Source organism: Scleropages formosus, chromosome 16 (assembly GCF_900964775.1).
Source record: "Scleropages formosus chromosome 16, fSclFor1.1, whole genome shotgun sequence".
Classification (NCBI taxonomy): Eukaryota; Metazoa; Chordata; class Actinopteri; order Osteoglossiformes; family Osteoglossidae; genus Scleropages; species Scleropages formosus.
This window is the reverse complement of record NC_041821.1, coordinates 20347077-20371672: the sequence shown is the minus strand read 5'-3', so window position 1 is coordinate 20371672 and position 24596 is coordinate 20347077. Positions and strand designations below refer to the sequence as shown.

The 24596-nt window shown below is 45.2% G+C and overlaps 2 protein-coding genes across 4 annotated transcripts in view; one reads left to right on the top strand and one right to left on the bottom strand.

The window, feature by feature from the left end:
- Positions 1-1780, top strand: part of LOC108933707 (UTP--glucose-1-phosphate uridylyltransferase-like) — a 25786-nt gene extending 24006 nt beyond the window's left edge. For both annotated transcript variants that reach the window (XM_018750929.2, XM_018750926.2), the window contains exon 10: positions 48-1780. In XM_018750929.2, coding sequence (XP_018606445.1) covers positions 48-155 — 108 coding nt within the window. In that variant the 3' untranslated portion in view covers positions 156-1780. The remainder of the gene's footprint in view (positions 1-47) is intronic.
- Positions 1352-24596, bottom strand: vps54 (VPS54 subunit of GARP complex). 2 transcript variants are annotated; one of them, XM_018750925.2, is made up of 24 exons: positions 24522-24596; positions 23286-23362; positions 19996-20167; positions 19262-19500; positions 18907-18991; positions 18587-18621; positions 18282-18413; positions 17612-17997; positions 16384-16510; positions 15171-15278; positions 14112-14167; positions 13446-13542; positions 12912-13231; positions 12206-12335; positions 7798-7979; positions 7578-7690; positions 6905-6968; positions 6687-6792; positions 6283-6370; positions 5749-5870; positions 4229-4309; positions 3999-4106; positions 3578-3672; positions 1352-3399 (listed from the first exon to the last, which is right to left on the bottom strand). In XM_018750925.2, exons 3-24 carry the CDS (start codon positions 20135-20137, stop codon positions 3294-3296), a joined length of 2922 nt encoding a protein of 973 aa, XP_018606441.1. In that variant the 5' UTR covers positions 20138-20167; positions 23286-23362; positions 24522-24596; the 3' UTR covers positions 1352-3293. The 2 variants fall into 2 exon arrangements, with proteins under 2 accessions (XP_018606441.1, XP_018606440.1); XM_018750924.2 differs by lacking the exon at positions 23286-23362.

Genomic DNA, 24596 nt, shown 5'->3' with positions numbered 1-24596 from the left:
GAACCAACGCTGACCCTCTAACTGAACTGATCTTCATCTCCATGCAGGGCACGGTGATCATTATAGCCAATCACGGAGACCGGATTGACATCCCTGCAGGCGCAATGCTGGAGAACAAGATTGTGTCGGGCAACTTGCGCATCCTCGACCACTGAACACCCTTTAGTCACGTGACAGATCGCACCACGACTGCCAGGGTGGAAGATTGCGTCCATTATGTAAACAGCTGCGCTGGTGTGTTGACCTAATGTGTCATATCTCTTCGCTGTTTTCACTCTTGTATCATAACCAGCGTTGAATTCATTCACAACCATTTTTACATGTCACGCTGAAGAACAGGGCTCTACATGACTGTGAAACCCAACAGAAAGTAAGTCTGCAAGCAAGGTGTGTAAAGCAGTAGTCTCCGGCAGCTGAACGGTCTCCTCTGGGTCCTTACTTAGTCCTGGTCTCCATTAAAGTGCAATAGCCATTCAGACAAGTCCTTTAGTGTGTGTGTTTTTGTGGGAAAGGACCTTCACACACCTCAGCGATTTCTCTGATGGCTTACCTTTCCACCTTATACAGCTTCCTGGTCAGAGATTAGACCCAGTTCTCTACAAGCCAACTCAGCCTTGGAAAGATGCTGTGGCAGCATTAGGGTGTTTTCCCACTCGTCTATTCTAAATCATTCAGCCTACAAGAAATCTCTCTTGGTAATTAATACCTGTCAACATTTTATAGCTTGAATGTTATGCATGCTCAGCTCTACAATGCATGTTGTAGTCCTAGGTTTGGAGATACTTTTGACATCACACACATTCTTTAGCAACCAAATTTTTAACCATCACCTGGTTGCTGACTGTCATATTGTCTGATTTGCTTATTAAGTGCTAATGTATTCCAAGTCAATTAGCTGGCCTAGAGAAAGAATCTGTGGCAAATTTTGCTGTTCTTGCTGCACAGTGAACCTTCCAATTTTTTTCATACTTTAGTCTCAACCCTTCAACTACTGGAGGAAATGAGTCATGTAGTGGGACAAAAGGTGGCTTAGCAGAGCTGTCACCTTGCAATCAAGGACATAGGTTTGAATCCCTGCTCCTCCTGTAGTACCCTAGAGCAGGTACTAGCCAAGAACTGATAGTGAAAAAACCAACCTATATAAATAAGAAAAATTTCTTTACTTGCCCACTTAGACTTTACAAACATTTTGGAGCAGAACACTACACTTAACTCTGGATTGTGAACATTTGGCAGTAACCTGTACTGTGGCCGTGCTAGAGGTTAGACTAAGGAGCAGGGGGTCCGTGGGAGGAGCATTGCAATACTCTAATACTAAACTCGCATGATTTCCAAGGAAGACAAACAGGCATCGTTTCCACGTTTTATTTAGTCATTTAAATGTCAGGACATTTTTCGGTTCTCAGGCATGCCATCAGATTGGTTTTGTTCCTCGTTCCACGGCCTGCCTTGGTAGGAACCCAAGGCCCTGCACACATGCAGGACAGCCCAGTAGGCACTCAACACAGAATATGCACCGTTCAAAGTAGTGCGGTCTTTGATATCTATCAAAAGTAGGCACTTTTGAGTCACCACTGAACTGTATCGCACTAGTAACCTAGTCAGTACAAACAGTCACCCCCAGTAGGTGAATAGATTTTTCCACTCTTTGAAGGAGATCTCCTTCACACAATACTCAAACTTTAAATTACTGGGCGTTAGGGTACTGGGGATGTGATGGGGAGGGAGAACGGGGGGAAGAAAAGAGGGAGAAAAAAAAAAAAAAACCCACTTGTCAAACTACACATAGATACACACATACATGCATTCAAACATAAGACCAAAAATGACCTCGGACAAATACTGGTTCAAGTTTTGTAAGAGATCCAGTGATTTAAAAATTAATTTGGTCAAGAACAAGTTAAATTAGGTTTCCCAACTTGAACCCTTGACAACACAATGGGTCATAGAGCATTTACCATCAAAAGCATGGACAAGTCATACCTTTTCCTCGTGACCTGGGTCTTGGCCGCCTGCTTGTGAAATTGTTAAATAATGACCTTGGCAGCGGTCCTCCCCGACACAGCTTTGTGTTACTCGGCACTGCCAACAGCCCACCTCCCAGAAGTCCTGCCTCTTGTCGGCCCAATCCACCTTCTTTGGAGCTCCACAGCGGAGGCAGCCCTTTGCTCAGCCTCCCAAACACCATGCCGAAGACACCACCAACCCGCACACGGTCTGGAGTATACGCTCGGGTTCCAGGGTCAAAGCAGGGAACAATGTTTGGTCGTCATTTTCATATGTAATGTGTGTCCGTACACTGACATTTAAATCAGTAATTAATGTCAATGTGTTTCTCTAACATCAAAATTTAAATAATAAAAAAAAATGCATAAAACCAAAAGCTGTAAGACACAATCATTAGTTATTTAAATAACCACTAAAGACACTGTAGATTTGACTGGGGATGAAATAGCTGTTTAGTGCAAAAATGCTCAAGCCTTTTAAAAGGTCATTTTTAAAACATTTTTCCCTTGTGTAAAGTTGAGGAATACTAGTAAAATGTGGGTCCCTTCAAGGCAAGAGGATACATTTCAAACTGGAATTCAAAATGTAAACTGAAGAAGCAGATGCTGCAAAATAAAACTCCTTCTGCGAAACCAGAAGATGAAGAGCAAATATTCAAATTAACTCCAGATTAAGAGAAAACATACATTTTAAACCTCTCTTTACATTTATATCCAGTTTTATACCTTTAACCTGCAATCTAGCTTGCTTGGCTCTGTTGATTCAAATTAGGACAACAAAGTCAAATGCTACAAACATCTGTAAAAAGACATTTCAGTTATGGGGAAGTGTAACATTTTAACCACTGAAAACTCTCCCACGCTTGACCAGAATGTTTCACTTTGTTTCTGTCTGTTGAGAAAAGTTCAACAGTCATCAGTGGAATTGCACATAGATGTGGAGACAAAAGTCCGACCCGTGTGAACAGAAGCAGCAAGTGCTGGGGGCAGCCTCTGCAGCGAGCTCTGCTGTAGGGCTGCTCTGAGATCCCCAGCTATCTGTGTATGTGTGCGCGTTCATCCAGGTTTGGTCCATGTGAGTAACCAGAGTCCTTCTGTAGAAAGCTTGAGGAAGAGGCTCTCTCTCCCCTTTTGCCAAATATGGGCAGCAGCTCCTGCAGTTGGGTCACCCAGGGGTTCTGGGGCACATGAGGTGGTGGAACATGGTAAGCGCGAGGCCCAAGGTGGTCTCTACTTCCCCTCACCGCCATCTATGTCTCCCCTTACAGATCACAGTCATGGTCTCGATCACCTCTTCTGTTCCCAGATCTCCCCCAAGTTCAGATCCAGCTTTTCTAGTGACTTCAGCGCCTGGACATTCCCAGTGTAAAAGGCTATATCCACCAGGACCAATCTGCAAAAAATGGAAAAATGACATTTTATTATAGAAAGCAGAGTCTTCTCAAAGATGATACAGCATCTAAGGTTACAATTCAAACCCAGAAGATTGATTTGAGCACATAGAAGCTCCAGGGATGACTCGAAAAGTGACATTTGAGTTTCTACTAAAATGTACGATCAGTCACATTCACCCGTGCTGAGGCCCTCCATCATTGATCACGTTGAGTCGTGCTAGCTGTCTCTTGAGGTGAAGTTTAAAGCTTGCATTTATCCTTAGGAACAGCATCTATTTAGTACAGACACACACGCACAAGATAAGTCTCATCATATAGCAAACCATGAAGAGCAAAACTTGACTTTGCACATCTCTGGAAGATCACGTTTGGAGAGACTGCAGCACCTTCCAGCATCCTTGAGGAGGTGAAGTGAGGGAGGTGCATTAATATGTAATACTTTTACATAACTTTTTACAGGCACTATAGCAACTTGTTGACAGCACTTGTACGAATCATGGAGACATTTTGGAAAGACCATGACAACCACCTTAGCATGGTCATGGCACCATGTGTGAACAATGGTAAGAGAAACTGTGTGATGTGCAGCTGGTCATACCTGGGTCTGCTCTTCAGGTAGCAGATCATAGATTGCCTCGTGCATCTTGGCCATCTGTTTACACAGGTTCCGAAAGCAGACAGAAGGCATAGGTGCCTTTACTTCATACTATAAAAAGAATGAGAAATGCAAGTAAAGGGTGGCTCTCAATGCGATTATTGGCATAAAAACCTCAGAGTACATAAAAGATGTATGGGGAGAGAAATAGGAGCCACAGTGTGTCAATTTACCTTGGACAACATTTTCTCAAACAAACTGTCCATGATTGCCACTAGTTTAGTTGAGATCTCTGCTACGTGATCATTGTAGTCCTGTTGGCAGAAGAGAAGAGTGCTCTACTAGTGAATAAAACACCGCAGAAGCACATGCATCGACAAGCATAAAAGTTCACAGTAAACTCCCGAGAGTACAGTCGCCCAATTTTAGCAACTTTTCAGTAACAAACCTTGAGAAGTATTCAGTTTTTATTTCTTTCCAAAAAGCTGGCTGCCACACCAAACCATGCACCAAAGCTTCACCCGTTAGGCCTACAGATGGCGATTGTGAACAGTAAATGCTGCCTTAAAGTTAAGAGCTGAGAAGCTGGAACAGAAACAAATGGAATTTGAACAACTGTAGAAGAATCTTTGCCTTCTTCATCTACTGGTTTTGAGTTCATCACAGAAGTGCTACATCACCATCATCCTCTGCCTCTACATAATACCTTTGACTCCTCTTGACGTCCACTTGTCTGTGTTTCAAGACAAATAACATGCAACATATATTTTTTTTAATTTCTTGTACGTATGGCTATTTCTTGTTATGGTTGCATGGGGTATTTGCTATTTACTGTGTGGGTAAAAGAAGAGGTACAGGAGCCACAGGTGAGCCCCTACACAACGCACGGGTCTTCATTGGGCTTCCTTATGTACTGTGTCGTAAATACTCCCTGCCAGTGGGCTCAAAATGCCAGGGTGTGTGCACAAGCCATCCCGGCTCAACAGAGGGGGGCTGTCTTCAAGCCGCTGAATGAGAGCGAGAGAGAGACTGTCTGCAGTGCAGCTGTGGTTCAATGTTTTTCGATCTGCTCCAAAAACCCAGCCGATACCTTCCACCCCGCAGCGCTGTCTGGGCTGCTGACATTTAAATGTACTCATTTGGCAAATACTTTTGTCTAAAGCAACCTAACCAAAAGTGCACTTAACCAACAGAGATGCAGGTGAAGACATGCGATTCTCCAACAGTCACTTAGACCAATACTACTGTTTTTTGCAGGCATGGGTTACACAAAAACTGATGACAAGCCCCTTGCCTGCTCTGTGTCACACTTGACTTGCAAACTTTGAGTTAAAAAACCAAATCTGGGTCCCAATTAGTTTCATGAGTCAGGGAGCAACTGAGTCAAAAAAAGGCAAGTGACAAACTCAAGGCCTTATTAAGGGTTCTGCTAATCCCCAGCGTCCCCACAACAGACCGGGACCAAAAGCTCACACACAAACTTCAGTGCACACTTCAAAAGGCCAATTAAGATTCCTGCGAAGGCGAGACAAATTACAGAAGCACAAGTCCTCTGTTCCATGATTCCCAGCAAGTAATGGAAAACAAAAGAATAAAGTCTTGCTATTTGGTATATGTTGGACAGAAGCCTTTTTAATATGACCTTGTGATATTTTACAGCTTTCATAATAGAGCCAATGGGAGGGACATGAGCTGGAGGCAAACCTGAAACAGTCAAACACACGGATGGTACCTGCAGAGAGAGGTGCCCCACCTTGGTGATGTGGTCAAAGTGCCTGAGAATGTTGTACTGTTTGGGTTGCAGCTTGGTCTCGAAGTGGGCCCGAATGATGGGAATGTAGTGTACGACTAGCTGCAGGCAGCGGGAGGCCAATGCTGTGAGCAGAGGGTCAAACCCAGTGAAAACATGGAGAACCTGGACTCGTACATTAAACCAGCAGGTTATACTGATTCCCATCTACAAAAAAATTACTACACTTATTCTACTACTGTAGGCACAAAAAGATGCAATCAAATATAATTTGTCCTTTTTAAATATAACCTTATACTGTATAGCTGACCAAATGGTTGCAGAATGGTTAAGGACAAAGCCCCAAAGGTTCCCAGTTAAGTTCCAGAAAATATCCCCTCAGTAAACTACCCAGACTGCATCACTCCGGCCAAAAAAAAAAAATTACAAACAGCTGTAAAAACAAGAAAAAAAATTAAGTTGTTTTGTACAAACGTGCAACGATAATGAACTGAAGAGAAACAAATGAACGGTTTTTAAGACTGCTGCGTACTTTACCTAGGTTCTTTGTAGTGATGGTCTTGAGACCCACCACCTGCAGCGCACCGGCCCCCAGCACCAGTTGACAGCTCCGCGAGTTGAAGTGCTGCGATACATACACAGCCGGGGAGGAAAGAGTCACTTGCCAAGGCAGACACGCCTCACAGATACCATCAGTGACCAGCAGGTGACATTTTAAATAAATACTTATTACAAATAAAAAAGACTACATTTCCCAAATTTCTCATTTTGATAGTTCAGAACTTAAAACGGTGGACTGTAATACTTCATATGTAGCACTGATAAGTGTCTAAAAGCAAATTCGGAGCAAACAAGTGCTAAAGCCTGCGTGCAAAAATACACCCAGACTGCTCTGGCCCAGTGTGGTCAATAAAATTAAGGATTAAACTTGAGGTCGGTACCTTGAGCAGGTCAGACAGGCGCGTCACCATATCTGTGGCGATGGAGGGTATATCATTAACGCACTGGCAGTATTCTAGGAAGATCCGGATCAGCAGCAACACCGTCCTGGTGACACGGAGAAGGTCCAGATGTTTCAGCGCACTCGCACTAAAGTTCAAGACTCTGGACAGTAAAACACGGTTAGAGGGAATATTTCTAACAGAGCAGACGTACTTACCCGACGACGGCATATTTTTGTCCGTCTACGTTTAAATAATCGCTCGGCTTCCGCTCCTCGGTACCTAAAGAGGCAGAAAGCGCCAGAGAGAAAGCTCATCATTACTGGCTGTGGACAGAAATCGCAGAACTCTAGGGACAAAGTGCATGATGCACAAAACACACATCTGATTAAAGAGAAAGGGCAGGGCATATTTTCTCCTCAGTAGTCTAATTGCAGAGCAGTTTAATCACGCGGTACCCTGCTGATTCGTACCAGTGCTTTAATAGCTTCTGGTCTACTTCCGCACATCACTGCTTTTCCTAACAACACAAAAAGAAGGCGAGGTTTCGGAGCTTCTAATCCAACACGAGAACAAGTAATGCTCTGTCCGTTCAAAGGGAGGCAAAGTCTGACACTTAACACTGCTCAATGCTATGATTTAATTATTTATTGTATTGATTCAATACTTCTTCAGCATGTATTGATTTCTTAACTCACAATATTAATTTGCAGCATCTACTCGACTAAATAAGATGCAGTTTTTCTTTTTTTTAAACAAATCCATTCAGGTTGCAAGTCCATGCCTTTAACCACTGTGTTACTTGCCACTTACAATGATCCTGGACCAAAAATAAAAAAAAAAAAAAAAAAAAAAAAAAAAAAAAAAAACAATACAAGGAGGGCCTTCTACCAGTAGGCTTCTTCTCAGGTAGTGTGATCCTGCCATCAGCGATGGAGTTGACAAGGTCCTGGAACTCCGCTGGAACCTCTGCCTGCTTCCAGCGTTCATTGTCAAGCAGCAGGCTGCCAAAAGAGCCACCAAAGCATGGCATGCAGTCAGTTAGAGCAGACACGGGGACGTACGCCCTCACTGTCCCTCCCGCATCACACCTCAAGTGCCGAGATCGTACCTGAGCTTGGTCTTGCGCTCCTCATGGAAGCGGTGCACAAAGCGGTTGGCCTGGCTCTGCAGCGCCCCCCTCAGTGACACACTGCGACGGCAGCACAGCTCCTCCGTGTCACACACAAAGCGCTCAACCTCTTGGGACAGGCAAACAAACTCGGAGGAGCTGAGCCGTTCCAGGGATCCGTCCTGGGGCAGAGCCAGAGCAATAAATGCCTTGTTTTTCTGGGTTCACGACACAGGAAGAACCGCTATTTGAGACGAGACCTGTGACCCCACTTGTTAGCAGCCACAGTTGGAGCATTTCATAAACATCCCAGCCTTCGAAATGTCACCATGGGCATTTCCGCAACCTCACACTAAACAGGAAACCCTTTCTACGTTCGTGAATCCTGTGAAAAGTATCACATTTACAAAAACCGTCTGAAGAACACCACTGCGTATCAATACAAGTAAACATTAAGTGTTTGCACTTTCATCAAGGTACTTGTTTTCCAGAGAGTGTACTTGTCTGAGGAGGAGCGGAAGAGAGGGAGCTGTCAAATGGGATACATCAGAGTCTCTGCCATGATTCAAAGTCTCTATTCTTCCTGGCAGAGGTTATAGTGTGATTACATGCTGAGCCCCATGTTAAGCTCAGGAAGACTCAGCAGATGGGAATCCCAACTTTCACAGCCTACAGCTCTCTGAAGTTGCATGTGTGAGCGCACACACACACACAAAAATGAAATGTGATAAACATACAAAGTGAGCTATGCAAAATAAAAAAATACAAATATCACAAAAGATAAGTATAGGGACTCAGACAGGGCTGACAAGCTAACAGAAGGCAAGAGTATGAGAAATTAACTCAGTTCTGACAGCAGCTCTAGGCCTAAATGAGAGACTCTTCCATATCTGATAGAATACAAAAACACACACAAAAAAAAAAAAAAACTTAAAAGCATACGTTGTCTCGAAATAATTACTAGTATTACTATTCACTTTTACGGTCTGTTTTTCCAGCAGAACCCAGACTGGCTGTTTTACTTCCAAGTACTGCAGCATTTGGAGGTGCACTTGGAGCAGAGATTTTATAACTAGATTGATGCCTTTCCTGATATCAACCTTCTACATTCACCCCAGTTTGGGACCTGCACTGATTCACCAGCAGCTGGGGGTACGACTGCCCAAAAGTAAGGTGAGACACATGAATGCATAACCTTGTGCATGTTTTCAATAAGACAAACAACACTAAGTTGTTTGTCAAAGTTCAAGCAGGGAGAGTAATAACAGTAAAATACGAGTCTTGCATTAAATATTCTTCGGTGGGCTCACCACCTGCCGGAGAAACCGTAAGGGGCCGGTGCATTGTGAGTTGGGCGGTGGTCGGGGCCGAGTGCCCGGCCGACCCAAACCTCGGGCGCCAACTCTGGTTTTTGGGACTTGGAATGTCACCTCACTGGCGGGGAAGGAGCCTGAGCTGGTGCGGGAAGTTGAGAGATACCGTCTAGATATAGTCGGGCTCACTTCCACTCACAGCGTGGGTTCTGGAACCACTCTACTCGATCGAGGGTGGACTCTCCACTATTCTGGCGTTGCCCAAGGTGAGAGGCGGCGGGCTGGTGTGGGCTTATTAATAGCCCCCCAGTTCAGCCGCCATGTGTTGGAGTCTACCCCGGTGAATGAGAGGGTCATCTCCCTACGCCTTCGGGTCAGGGAACGGTCTCTCACTGTCGTTTGTGCTTATGCGCCTAGCGGCAGTGTAGAGTACCCGGCCTTTTTAGAGTCCTTGGGGGGCGTGCTGGAAAGCGCTCCCACTGGGGACTCTGTCGTTCTACTGGGGGACTTTAACGCCCACGTGGGCAGCGACAGTGATACCTGGAGGGGCGTGATTGGGAGGAACGGCCTCCCTGATCTGAACCCGAGTGGTGAGTTGTTATTGGATTTCTGTGCTAGTCGCGGTTTATCCATAACGAACACCATGTTCATGCATAAGGGTGTCCACCAGTGCACTTGGCACCAGGACACCCTAGGTCGGAGGTCGATGATCGACTTTGTAGTCGTTTCTTCTGACCTTCGGCCATATGTCTTGGACACTCGGGTGAAGAGAGGGGCTGAGCTGTCAACTGATCACCACCTGGTGGTGAGTTGGATTCGATGGCGGGGGAAAAAGCTGGATAGACCTGGCAGGCCCAAACGCATAGTGAGGGTCTGTTGGGAACGTTTGGCGGAGGCCCCTGTCAGAGAGGTCTTCAACTCCCACCTCCGACAGAGCTTCAACCAGGTCCCGAGGGAGGTGGGGGACATTGAGTCCGAATGGACTATGTTCCGCTCCTCCATTGTCGGTGCGGCGGTTCGGAGCTGCGGCCATAAGGTCTCCGGTGCCTGTCGCGGCGGCAATCCCCGAACACGGTGGTGGACACCGGAAGTAAGGGATGCCGTCAAGCTGAAGAAGGAGTTCTATCGGGCCTGGCTGGCTCATGGGACTCCTGAAGCAGCTGACGGGTACCGACGGGCCAAACGGAGCGCGGCTCTGGCAGTCGCCGCGGCAAAAACTCGGGCTTGGGAGGAGTTCGGTGAGGCCATGGAGGAAGACTTTCGGTCGGCCTCAAAGAGATTCTGGCAAACCGTCCGGCGACTCAGAGGGGGGAAGCGGTGTTCCACGAACACTGTTTACAGTGGAAGTGGTGCGCTGCTGACCTCAGCTGAGGATGTTCTCGGGCGGTGGAAGGAGTACTTTGAGGATCTCCTCAATCCCTCCGACACGCCTTCCGTAGAGGAAGCTGAGGCTGGGGACTCGGAGGGGGACTCGTCCATTACCCTGGCTGAAGTTGCTGAGGTAGTCAAAAAACTCCTCGGTGGCAAGGCTCCGGGGGTGGATGAGATCCGCCCCGAGTTTCTCAAGTCTCTGGATGTTGTGGGGCTGTCTTGGCTGACACGCCTCTGCAGCATCGCGTGGAGTTCGGGAACGGTGCCTCTGGACTGGCAGACCGGGGTGGTGGTCCCTCTTTTTAAGAAGGGGGACCGGAGATTGTGTTCCAACTACAGGGGGATCACACTCCTTAGCCTCCCTGGGAAAGTCTATGCCAGGGTACTGGAAAGGAGAATCCGACCGATAGTCGAACCTCGGATCCAGGAGGAGCAATGCGGTTTTCGCCCTGGCCGTGGAACACTGGACCAGCTCTATACCCTCACTAGGGTGCTGGAGGGTTCGTGGGAGTTTGCCCAACCAGTCCATATGTGTTTTGTGGACCTGGAGAAGGCATTCGACCGTGTCCCTCGTGGCATCCTGTGGGGGGTACTTCGGGATTATGGGGTTCGGGGCTCGTTGCTACGGGCTGTTCGTTCCCTGTATGACCGGAGCAGGAGCTTGGTTCGCATTGCCGGCAGTAAGTCAGACCTTTTCCCGGTGCATGTTGGACTCCGCCAGGGCTGCCCTTTGTCACCGATTCTGTTCATTATCTTTATGGACAGAATTTCTAGGCGCAGTCAGGGAACGGAGGGTGTCTGCTTTGGTGGCCGCGAGATCTCGTCTCTGCTTTTTGCGGACGATGTGGTCCTGTTGGCTTCATCAAGTCAAGACTTGCAGCGTGCACTGGGGAGGTTTGCAGCCGAGTGCGAAGCGGCGGGGATGAGAATCAGCACCTCCAAATCCGAGGCCATGGTTCTCAGTCGGAAAAAGGTGGATTGCTCCCTCCGGGTTAGGGGGGAGTTGCTCCCTCAAGTGGAGGAGTTTAAGTATCTCGGGGTCTTGTTCACGAGTGAGGGAAAAATGGAGCGGCAGGTCGACAGACGGATCGGTGCGGCGTCCGCAGTAATGCGGTCATTGTACCGGTCTGTTGTGGTGAAGAGGGAGCTGAGTCGTAAGGCGAAGCTCTCAATTTACCGGTCGATCTACGTTTCTACCCTCACCTATGGTCATGAACTCTGGATCATGACCGAAAGAATGAGATCGCGGATACAAGCGGCAGAAATGAGTTTCCTCCGCAGAGTGGCTGGGCGCACCCTTAGGGATAGGGTGAGGAGCTCAGTCACCCGGGAGGAGCTCGGAGTAGAGCCGCTGCTCCTCCGCATCGAGAGGAGCCAGTTGAGGTGGCTCGGGCATCTGTTCCGGATGCCTCCTGGACGCCTCCCTGGGGAGGTGTTCCGGGCTTGTCCCACTGGGAGGAGGCCTCGGGGCAGACCCAGGACACGTTGGAGAGACTATGTCTCCCGGCTGGCCTGGGAACGCCTTGGGGTTCCCCCAGAGGAACTGGAGGAGGTGTGCGGGGAGAGGGAAGTCTGGAGTACTCTGCTCGGACTGCTGCCCCCGCGACCCGGCCCCGGATAAAGCGGAGGAAGATGGATGGATGGATGGATGGATGGCATTAAATATTACTAAATCTGGGAGCGCGGGAGCTGACAAAGTTTATTGACTCTTGAGTGTCGGCTACCTTTGCCCGGGCCATGAGGAACTTGACACAGCGGTCGTGGCTGACGTCGGAGGCTGTGTACAGCAGCTCCTGGATGTTACTGGCCACACGACTCAGCTCGAGGTCCGAAGGCATCATGTCCTCATTCACCCTGTAGGGGAAAATGAAACAAGAGGCACTACTAAGTTTAGGCAAACAAATGTGTTTCATAATGCTTCATTATATGTATATTTCAACAGTTTCTAACAGGCTTGGGCAGTACCCTAGAGTTACTGATGACCTGGGGTTTTTACTACAGTAAAATAAAATTGCCAGTTCTCATCCATGGGCATTCAGTTCAGCTGTCTCATGTTTCTGTAAGCTACTACATTGGCCTGTATGGGCTGCCTGAGTAACAGGGACCAATGCAACGCTCCACCGAGGGCAGAGCTTCTCAACCTTTTCTAGGCCACGAACCCCTGAATGCAATGAAAGCTAAGAACCCCTCCTAGAAAAATGTTCAAAAATAAATCGAGACAAAAATGTAACAGAAAATTTATCACCTTCACAGAGAAGTATATCACAGTCATAGCACAGTAAAATGTTATTTAACTTTTATTTAGTGCCATTTTCAAAGTAAACCTGTGCTTCACGGATCCCCAAAGAGGTTCACGGACCACAGGTTAAGAACTGATCCCTAACGCACATAAGGAATACAGATCAGGTCACTAAACTGTGGGTTACGTACGCGCCAGGCCCCCTTGTGAAGGGGGGTGTGGTCTGTTCACGGCTGGAGGATGACTCTGTGGTGCCAGAAGCAGAGTCACTGCCACATGCCGCCGTCGGCTTGGAGCCCCGGAGCTCACCACAAGCCTGCTGCTCCGACTCAGCAAAGGCATCACTGATAAACAAGCCCTCATGGGTCAGGTAGGCCAGCTCAGAGTCCCTGCAGGGTGGGGTTTCCATGCCGGTCTCAGCTGCCTCTGCTGCCGCTGCCTCTGCTAACCGGTTCCGTTGGTTTCCATCAAGCACTTCGAGCACAACGTTCCTGATTACATTTAGTGTTGCCTGAGGAATAAACATAGGTAGATAGAAGCTAGTGAATTTAAAACGGCATCTCACTGAATTCCATATTGGCTTGTATCACTTGTCATAAAACCTTCAAATATTACATAAAACGATGCATTGCTGAAATGATGGCATCTAAAATGAACACTAAAGGCAAACTAATCTATTTGAATAACAGATTTTTTGTGTCAAATGTAACACTGATTTTTCCCACCTTTATCCGTCTCAGGAAAAGGATGAAACTTGCAAAAACGCTCTTCAGAAGCTCAAACCACTGAGGAAACGTCATGAGCCTCATCTGATCAGCAAGCCTTTGGGGGCAAGCAAAGGAAAGTCCAAGCATTAGACAGAGAATTAGAAAGCTGGAAAATACAAGCCCTTTCATGAATGGGTAACTTGGCTGAGACATGACAAAACCAGGAAAGATTTTTTCCCCCCATAAATTCAAGTTTTACTGTCATATGTATTCAACGAGCAGAACGTGTTTTTTAGCACTCTTAATAAGAATAATTTAACAAGGCATACTTGGCGGTCCTTGAAAAGCTCTAAGACTTTAAAGCGGATTCTATAAATTACTTTTTGCATATTTTCCTCAGTTAGCCTTCCGACATTCTTTTATTTGTCAGGGAACACTTACTGACAACTGCAGTTTACAGAGTCAAGGAAAAAACTACTTTTAATGATAAATTGGATACCTGAGCACAGCATGTCCCAATATTTGCAATAATTACAAAATCATCTCCAGATTGTTGAACCTACATTTCAGAGTTTTGTTTCATTTAATGCTAAATCCACATTTCTGAATATCAATAATTGACTGATGTCAACAGAGTAAGAATCTGTATGCTTTTGGTCTGGTAAACATTATGTTTGTACTCACTTGACAACAACTTCTGTGTCGATTTCTTCAATGTGTGATACTGTGTTGACCACACACTGCGAAGGGAAGAGTATAACACAATAAACTGAAATGAAAATTACCAGGTCAGCCGCCACACGCTGACCAACTGGACAGTACCACTTGTGTATTGCAACTAGAGCTCATATGAATAAGTCACAAAACACAGGTTCAAATATATGAAAAAGGCAGCGTTGTTAAACAGATGATTTCTAGGTCACGTGTTATGGAATTCCACCTTACCACAAAACAGTAACACAGGCAGTGAGAGAATCATTCCACACTTCATTCAATCATTCTGTGACACTGAATAAATATAATGTGGCTCACTTCTTGATAATGACAGTTGCGTGGTGTGTTCGTCCAGAGTTTTAGACACCATCACATGGAATTATTAAAAGCTCCTTCATACCCGCGTTCACCTCCATCTCAACATACGGTTTGATGAAAACTGTTTTAAACTTTTGTTATGTAACAAAATGTTTGGGGTACAGTGTGGGGAGCATGAATATTACTGTCTTTACAGTTAGTCACCTACATCCTTCAGTAAAAGTTTACCAAGGCACACCCACAAGTCCAAATAAAACATATCCCAATTTCTCAGCTCTGAATTCAAAAACAAAACTTTAATCAGTTACATGTATGTTTGCTGGGCATGTCCTTTAAGTCAGAAAAATTTTAAAGCCAGTTCGTAGTAAACATCCAGTGGTATCAACCCTGGTAAACGGCAATACAACACCAGTAGGTCTAAATACACAAGGGTTTACCGTCTGAAAGGCTTGAAACAAAGTTTTGTATTTACTTAAATATTAAAACATTTTTCAACATCTGTAAGATTAAAAACATAACTAATCATCAATATAATTTTTAATGCTGACAGAAAAAGACATTTTTATATATATATGCTTTACATAGACTTTTACAAAGATAAACTGTTGAAAGAGAGCCCTGAGTGATATCCTTAAGGTAAAAAGTCAGTTCCTTGTCAAGTGACATCCTACTCCTTTTACCTCACTCAAATATCATGAAAATGTACATCACCTGTTTCACAATGCCCTTAGCTGCCAAAATCATTTCCTCGCTGTAGATCTCCAGGAAATCCAGCTTCCTCTGTCGCAGCAAGCCAAAAACAAGGGACTCCAGCCTGTCCTGTTCAAAGCATGAGTTAGAACAATACCATGCCTTCCTAGCATCATCCTGGGTCATTGGTTTCCTAACACACCACCTTCTCTTGATTTGGGAAGTTCTCCATGGACAAGGTTTCCCGCCTAGTACACAATAAGACTTTCTAGGAAGTTATGCAAGCAGAGATTTTAATCACAGTTTTTTTTTTTAAAATTTTTTTTAATTTAGGTGACAAGTTTGACTCCTCATATCCCACAGAAATCAAGGGCTTTTTATTAGTGATTTAAGGGATTCCACAAAAAATTAAAACCACTGCTCTAAGTGTAGGAGGTGCTTAACGAAGACATGTGCAAAAGTTTTAGGCACTTAGGGAAAAAAGCTGTAAAGTGAGAATGCTTCCAAAAATAATGCTCTTAATTAATAAACTTCCTACAAAGCTCAGTAACCATCCATTGTCAACAAACGCTTGTCCCGAGGATGACCATCTTGTGTCTTATTGCTATACTCACTCTTGCCATGGTGTAAGATCTGAGAGTTAAACTGTCAAAACTGACAAAACCTCACATTTTCAGTATGGTTGTCCTTCGCCCAGTTTTGTCGTCTCTATACAGCTGTTTCTGCTTCAGTCTATTGGTGTGCCATACAAAGACCTCAAGTTCTCCATTTGGAAAGTGGTTTATTACTATTTTACTTTCTTTCCGTGTCATAAGACTTCCAGCTGGAAGTCCATCTTCACCCAAGGCCTAGATGTCTGAGATGTCTTGAGTACTTGTTGGCGTTTCTGTAGCTGTGTGGGTTTTTTACGGGATGGGGTCGCTAGCCCCATGCCCAACCCTCCTCCTTTATCCGGGCTTGGGACCGGCAGGGGACCCCGAAGGAATCCCTCGGCAGAGTTTTTACTTTCTTTAATGACATACAAAACCCTTACTGTAATACTGTAACTTTTTGCCAAAGGAATGCTTGGTAATCTAAAATATGCTCTTTCCCATTGACACTAATGCAGAAGACATAACAGTCTAAAACAAATATTTTTGTGAAACATCCAAGTGCCTAAGACTTCTGCACTTCTGTATGTCCCCTCTTAACAGGATCCTGTTGTGCAGAATAGTCAGCAAAAAAGATAACAAACCTTCTCCAAGACTTGGGTATCTTCCTCCAAGGGCCGGCCCAGATCGCTCCTGGCGTAGGTGGTGAAGTCAGCGACCATCATCTTGTCAATGAGTTTCTCCATTTCACACAGTTGAGAACCCAGGTGTCTGTGGTGGAAGACAGCGTACAGTATGTGGAATAACAGTATGACCATTGCTTGCCAAACAAAGGATCCACGACTAGATCCCTGCACCTGATGCAGTACTCTTTAGCAAGATATTTAACCTGAATTGCTGTGGTGAAAAAACAAAGCACATTAACATTCGAACAATAATACATGAATAAATAGTACTAAAAGTAATAAGACAACTGTGAAAAACAAACTTCCCTCTCAAAGAACAGATTTTGCTTTATTTCACTTCATGCACAGGAGCAGTATGGGCTCCACTATGAGGTTTACGACACATTTACAAAGGCCGACTTCACCGGGGTTGCTCACATACAGCGCCCCACAGTGTGAACAGGAGAGTGTAACAAAAGTGCAGCATCTTTGCCATCTTAGTGATTTGGAAGTGGAGGCCCCTTAGTGGATGCAGGGAGTACTGCACACACACTATTGTGCAGTACACACAGGTCCAACTATAACATTCTGTTCAGACAGTATATTTACATAGGTAACCTCTGTGTCAGAATGAATACCGAGGACAATACAGGTCGTCCTAGAGTTATGACATTCGTGACTCAGGACCACCAGGACTTACAATGGCTGTTTCATCACCCTTATTTCTTTCGGTCATTACATGTAATGACAACTGCTCCATCTGGTGTGCAATCGCATTGATTAGCGGTGTGCCGCAAGGCAGCCATAATTTTTATTTGTTGGGTGTCTAGTGACAACCGCGTTTTGCTTATAAAAGTGTTGGTTTGCAATTCCCTTCTTATTTAAAATGGACGACAAGTGAGTGTTCTGGTGGTGCTGTCAAAAGAAAGCAGCAGAAGACAGATTTAAAAATAAAAGTGAAAATAAGTGTCACATGAACATATAATACTGTATTTCACTCATTCTGTATTAGTACTATTTTAACATAATGTGTGAAATTATATAGTTGAAAAAATATAGCAAAGCCTACTGTACAAAATTAAATATAAACCCTTACGGCTCACATGAGGGGATTTTTCAATGACGACAGGGTTCTCAGAACAGAACCCCATCGTTTGCAGAGAACCACCTTCATAATGCAGTATGTCGTCGCCTTGCTTTCACTAACCTGAAGCTGTGTATGCCCTGGAGTTCCTGTTGTAGGACTTCCTGTGTGGTGGCAATGAGCTCCAACGCACCCACAAACTCAGAGGTGGATAGCAGCACCTGTACGGTAGGCTGCGTCTGGTGCACAGCAGCCATCAGCTTCAGCTTGCTGTGCAGCCGCACGCAGTTGCCCCGTGAAATGCCCAGGCGCAATGCCCGCAGCGGGCCCTCGCACATCACACGGTCCATGGCAGCCGTCCGTTCACGCAGCGCTGCCACTGCCCGGGCCGTCTCACGCAGGTGGTCCTGCAGCTCATGTTGCGAGGACATGGCGTGGAAAAAGGCCTCCGAACGTAAGGAAATCTGGTGGGCGATGTTCACCTCCACCACATCCAAGTAATGACTCAGCTGTGTGAAACAAAGAGAGGTAACCCACAGGAACCACACGTATCATAAAGCCGGCAAATGTTATAGCCCAGACATCGTCAACACGTAAAAAGTTTAGAGAATGAACAACAAACACCTTACATTAGAGAGAACAACTCTCTACAGCTGAAGCTCCGTGCTAGTATTTGCTAGGAGTACTAATATTTATATGTATCAGCATAGCAGGCATGCATAAAGCCCTTGTTCCCTTCAGTTTCACTCTGACAAGAAGCAGAGGTCAGCGGCTGACGATGCTGCAGCCTCACCTTCTCCTGCAGCAGCCGCGAGGAGGCCATGTCACGGCTGGTTTTGCCCCCTGCCACACTGAAGTGGGACCACGGCAGTACGGAATTAAACGTTGCAGGATCGTCCAGCGCAAAATCTGGCTTCATGAATATCTGAGGAAGCACAAGAAGATGTGAACGCCGAGAGGAACTGGGATGAAAAACATGAGTAGGGAGCCATGAATGAGTTAAAGAAAAGAAAAGGTGCATCACAAAAGCTAATGTGACTCAGACACAAGTTTCAGTCTGCGCACTTGGCAGTATTTTAGAAACCAAAAAAAGATTACCTTAGGTACTTGCTCCAGCTCTATCCTTGATTTGTCTGTGAAAATCAAGCGATTTGGAAGATTAATATTAAAGAATGCATTAACATTGTATTCATTCATGATGATGTTACTTAATTGCCCGATCACAATGTTTTCCCGTAAGATGGACGTGTCAAATACAAAACATGCACTAGCACAACACACAATCTAATGGCGTGAAACAGGAACTGTAATACACAACAGCTACAAGGAAAAATCCTTTTGCAGTGGTGTTCTCTAAATGTTGGCCTGTAAAAATCCAGCAAAGTCGAGGAGTGCTCCTAGCATATTTTAAGGCATACCATGATTGTTTGTGATGTTAGACACAGAGTTGAGTTCATCCTTGGTAGGACAGATATTCTTACACCTTTCATGTATTTTTTCTCTCTGGGAGAGGGGAAGAGGAAAACAAAATCTAAATTCTTTACACAGTTCTCACTTGGAAAAGACAAGGAAAATTATCACAAAATTTAAACCCATGACAGTTGAAACCATTTATTGCAATATGGGCAACGGTATACATGTTTCAGCCTGGTATATGCTGAATTGAATTAGATAATATGGAAACAGTATTTAGAAATACACATCAAAACAACATTCAGGAGAAAGAAGGTAAGCAAGAACAAATACCACGTAGAAAGAAATAAGTCGCACTACCTGGGTTATCTCCTGCAAGTAGGACGCAAAGTGTTCTTTTGTTATGTTTGGGAGGTAGAAGGAGGGCATGACTTCCGTCTCCACAAAGTCCAAGCCCCAGCTTTTGGTGAAGAAGTCTGACTCCCGTTTCGCGAGGCGGGGGTCATTCAGTGCAGCAGGAAGGTTCACCTTAGAGTTGTAGACCGTCCACCTGTGCTGGTCGGCCACCACAGACGGACCTTCGCACAGCCCTCTGGGACCTGCATTGGAGCGGATATGGTAAAGCTCGTTTTCAGTCAGACACCTAACACTTGGTCTTTTCAATGTCACAGAACTTTCAGAACCACATTTACAGGAATAAAGGTCAACCTACAGATAAAGTGATAAAATGCAACTTTTTCAAAAGAACACCCCATATTTGTGCAACCATAGTAAAATTCCACCTAAAACATGCATAATACTTTTGCTATTCTGCAGTATGACAGCGAAAAAAAAAAAAGGTCTATTGACACTGCTATTGATATTTCTTAAAAGTAAAAAACCTCGTCACAAGTTCATGCTTTGAAAGTAAAACAAAAAACCCCCAAAATCGTCAAGAAGCATGGCATGCGCGTGAGCAAATATGGCTGTATTCTACCTGTACAGCTGATGTCAAAAATGGGTTTAAATAAGATAATTTCAGGCTGACGTGAGATTTACTGTAAGACGGGTCACCGTGCAGGTTCCCCTCACAACTGCTGAGACACCCGTTTCACCTGTGGGCTCCTTAGGGCAGACATCCGGAAGGGAGCGGGCTAGCTTATACTGTCTGGAAGAAGGGTCCTTGTCCTTCCTGAAGAGCCTATCGCTGCTGTCGCTGGGGCGAGGCACTGGTGGGGAGCTGTGGCTGGAGGCCATCGCATCAGGGCAGCCCAGCAAAGAGGCTAGCTGAAGGAGGGGTGACAGAACAGCAACAGAACGGTTAAAGTCATGTGCACACAGGAAAACCATAACTTCAGAAATGAGAGACACTGCTTGCAGCTGCTCTCAGTCAAGCAAACACACACGGAAATGATCTTTCAGCCAGAAAGGAGGCAAAAAAAACAGTGCAGATATAAATTCTGACACGTGGAAACCACTACTTTACACTGAATAGATGAACAAATCCCAAGGTGTTACTGAGATAAAGACTGCAATATGATACGAGGGTTTCTTAACGGTCACATTTTCACTGTGAGGCAGCAAGTGGAACTTAAAACATTTCACATCGTGTGTTACAGAATGCTGCTCTTTACACTTGTGGTACAGCAAATATTATGAATGATTAGTTGTAAAAACGGAACTTATCTGACTGACAAAGCAAATATCACTCTGCAGAAAAGAATGGAAAACAGAAAAGTGCCAGGAAACTATGAATTTGCACATCTATTTTCCAACAAACCAACAGACCCTTCTTAACACATGACAAGAGAGCCACTTAAACGATATAAGTAATAAGGTGTAAAAATAACATTCTGGATAAAATTTGTATGACTTCATGAACATCTGGCCAACGACAGTACTTACGCAGAACTGAAAGTTGTGTGGGTTTTTTTGCTAAAATAGATGTGCAGTAATGACAATGCAGCGTTTCTACGAAAATCTCTTTCCTCCCTAACTGCGGGGGGGGGGAATCACGCAGCGGGTTTGACAGGGTCCTGCTCTATGGTGGGACTGGGGTTCGAGTCCTGCTTGGGCTGTTTTCTGACGGAGTGGCATCCCGTCTTGGGCATGTCCCCTCCTCCTCCAGCCTTACACCCTGTATTGCCGGGTTAGGCTCCAGCTCACCACAACCCCGCATGGGACAAGCGGTTTCAGTCAGTGTGTGTGTGTGTGTGTGTGTGTGTGTGTGTGTGTGTCCGTGTCCCTAACTGCACAACTGCCTGACCGACAAAACCTTGGTGAATTCCTGTCACACAAACGGTAGCACATACACCACAAACAACTTCTGACATTTTGTCAAGCTCTCAGCAAACATCAACTGTTCTGTAAGCCAAGAGTGAACCGTTCAGAATTCAACAGAGTTTCCACAGGAACAGAACTAACAACCACAGAAGTGTGTAATCAGCGAAAATCTGCAGGGTTGTGTGCCTCAATATGTACATCTGAACATTGCTTCCTTAACTACTAAAAGGCTCAAAAAGGAAACCACACAACAGTATTTGCCAGTCTGACTAAATGTGTTTTCAGCTGCAGTTACTTATGAAGCCCTTTGATTTGTGTTCTACCGGTTTGACACAAAGTTTTGCGATCAATATACTGATACGGAACAGAGTAGGCCTGTTCTCAGTATATCCTTAAATAATTTAATAATGGGAATTTGCTGAGCATTTCCAAGAGTTGCTCAAAACATTAGAAACATCATATAACAGAGCTCATAGACTGAAGTCACAATCACAACATCGAGCACATGGCCAATTCGTCAAATCACCAATGTGTAAGATATAAGGTCTGACGACAAACACCGACATGTCTTCAGAACAATAGCAGACTGTGCTTGAACGACACCGAACAGTGCCAGGCTACCTGACGTTGCTCATAAACACTGCAGTATTACTTAATACTTCAAGGGGAACATTGCAACAAAAATCATTACAACATTTGCTCAGCAAGGATGGACTGCATGGGAAAAAGTGGCACTGTGGTAAGAGGTCCAGTCAACCAGGGATTAATGGACAATTTGAAAGCATAAAATGATGGTGTTGAAAATTACCACAACACTGCGAGCACGGCGCAGTTCTGAGCTTCACAAAGTTATTTGGCAGCAAAGTTGCTTGCAAGCTACCTGCAAGCAAGGCCAAGCATGCAAAAATACCCAAATGCTAGACCAACAAGCAGCAAAAACTGTGAAATGGGTAGATGAGTCAGTTTAATATTTTCATGCATTCAGATGTATTTATGTTGGGAGAAAGCCAAAGGATGCTTTAAACCCGTGTAACTGTGAATCTGCAACATATTTCCAACTACCTCATGGGAGTCACTTGACCCAGTCTTTGCCCTTCATGGTCATGTAACAGCTAAGGAACATGAACCCATTAAAGAAAACCAAAAACCGACATTCCCATATTCTAATGTGACAGCATGAGCATAAACACACCAAAGCAGATGGTCCCTGTTTACCTAATACACCTTCCAGGGCCTCCCCACAGTACAGGTTGAAATAGCCTTACACCTTTATGCTTAGATGTATAGTTAGAAAAGAAAAAAAAAAAAAGGGGGGGGGGGGGATGTCCACTTCCCCCATCCTTAAAGGTATGTAAGCTTTCTGCCTTGAACAGTCCATAAATAGTCCAATGTGATGTCAGCCAAAATCCAAGACTTGTACGACAGCATTCCAAAAGAGGCCGAAGCCGCACTGACAGCTACTCCCTGTTAATCACTCAATATTCACATATTGTTTGGTGTATCTGACATTTCATTCAGTGCTTTTACATTAATAGTGTTACTTTGCTCAAAAACACTGGCTTGACGTCAAATCGGAACATATTAAGAGTTCAGCTAAAAGGAACTGAACTCAGTTATGTGAACATGGCTAATCAGCAGACAGGAAGTAAATGGTAAACATGCCACATCTTGACATTTTTCTTACAAAAATGACATTTGAACATACGTACCTCCCCATTTCCAACCAAGAGATGCTGAAAACGAAGACTCTTACACGTTTCATCTAAGCTGTGTTCAGCAATTATGTCAAGATTTAGATATTTAGACAATGTTCAATCAATCTGCAGTTCAGTGCAAGTAATGTACTTAATCAGGTGGTTTTCTTGGACTCCAAGGACCCAGTTTCAAATCCCATCACTTGCTGTGATACTTCTCCTAAATTGACAGTAAAAATTGCCCGGCCGTACAAAAGGGTAAATCGCTGTAAAGTTCCATTATCCAACAGTTGTAAGCTGCCTTATACAAAATCATCAGCTAAAAGAGTCATAATAAAGTTGTACATGATAAAACAAGAAATAGTGGCCCACATAATACATCCAAGAATATGAGTTCATACAAGTTCGTAATAATGTTTCAGAAATACTTTGTTTCACTTTCAAAGCCTGGAAGAGGCAGTAGGGAGTCCAGCGCAGATCTCAATTCCTCATCCTCGTCTGCCCGCTTGGTGGTCCCGCACATAAGAGGCACAAAATCAAAAGCACAAAGGTTTTCAGTTCTGGCTCCGATGCGGTACGACAACCTCCCCCCGTCACTCAGAACTGCTGAATCCATCTACATTTAAAACGGGCCTTAAAACTCACCTCTTCCAGACTCACTCGTCCCCCAGTGTTGCAATTTCATAATTAACATCTACATGTTTACATTTAATAATTTTTTAGAACAGTTTGTTGAGGAACAGAAAAGCCCATGCAGCTACCACGGTGATGTACACTGGTTCATATGGCGGAATGTGACACATGGACTCTACTCTAGAATCACGTGTCTGTATCCAACTCTCCCCTTCTGCTGCTAATGTACTCTCTGTATTATTAAAGTCACTTTGAAGAAAAGTTGTGCTATGATGGATGAATGAATGAATGAATGAACACACATTGTAAGTGGAGAGGAGCAGGAGAACCCGGGCACTAGGACACTAGTGCTCCGACCACACACTGCACTGTCAGCACTTCTCTTTCAGTTCCATCACTGCCTTATCTTTTTTCCGAGGGGGGGGGGACCATTTTCTCCTTCGTTTCGCTGTCATCACTAAGTTCATAAAACATTATGAGTGGAACGAACATTTCCATACACTTGTTTCATTGACTGAAAGAGCCGCGCGCGCGCGCACACACAGTTTTGACGCGAACTCAGTGCCCGCAAAAACAGGGAAGCGCTTCAACTGTTCAGAGCGGACACGTCTGCGTGCGTGTACAACTAGTAGTTATAACTAACTTACTAGTCCCCAGTGAGTAACTAGTCTACCCGCGGATATTTCTATGCTTCGGTGCCCTCGCAGTCTCCGCAGCCCAACGAACGCCGGCATCGTTCGCGGAACACATTCGTGACACGAATGAGGCCCGGTAACGGAGCGCTCGCGCAGGTGCCGCGAGGCCGGGGTTTGGAAAGAGGTCGTCGGCCGGAGTGCCTCGAGCGCGGCCTGCGCCGCCTCCTCACACGTAGCACAGCCAGCGCCGGCTAACGGCTAGCAAATTGCACACTACACAGCAGCCGCGTGACAGCACCGCGACCGCCTCTCTTCCTCCGTGTAAAAGCACGCACGGCAAGAGTCGAGCGCGCACTCGTGTCCACGCTACGTAGAGACACACAGCGTTACGAGTACCTGTCGTTAAAAACACAGCGGCGACTCCGAGCTCCGCGCAACGCCGTGTCCACCATCACAGTCATTAGACAACAA

Excerpts from the sequence above, each read along its gene's own strand:
- vps54 (XM_018750925.2), bottom strand. The coding sequence starts at position 20,137 with ATGGCCTCCAGCCACAGCTCCCCACCAGTGCCTCGCCCCAGCGACAGC. Across the intron at positions 13,232-13,445 it reads TTTTCCTGAGACGGATAAAG|GCAACACTAAATGTAATCAG; the intron begins GTGGGAAAAATC and ends TTTATTCCTCAG. Across the intron at positions 12,336-12,911 it reads TTCACAAGGGGGCCTGGCGC|GGTGAATGAGGACATGATGC; the intron begins GTACGTAACCCA and ends TTTCCCCTACAG.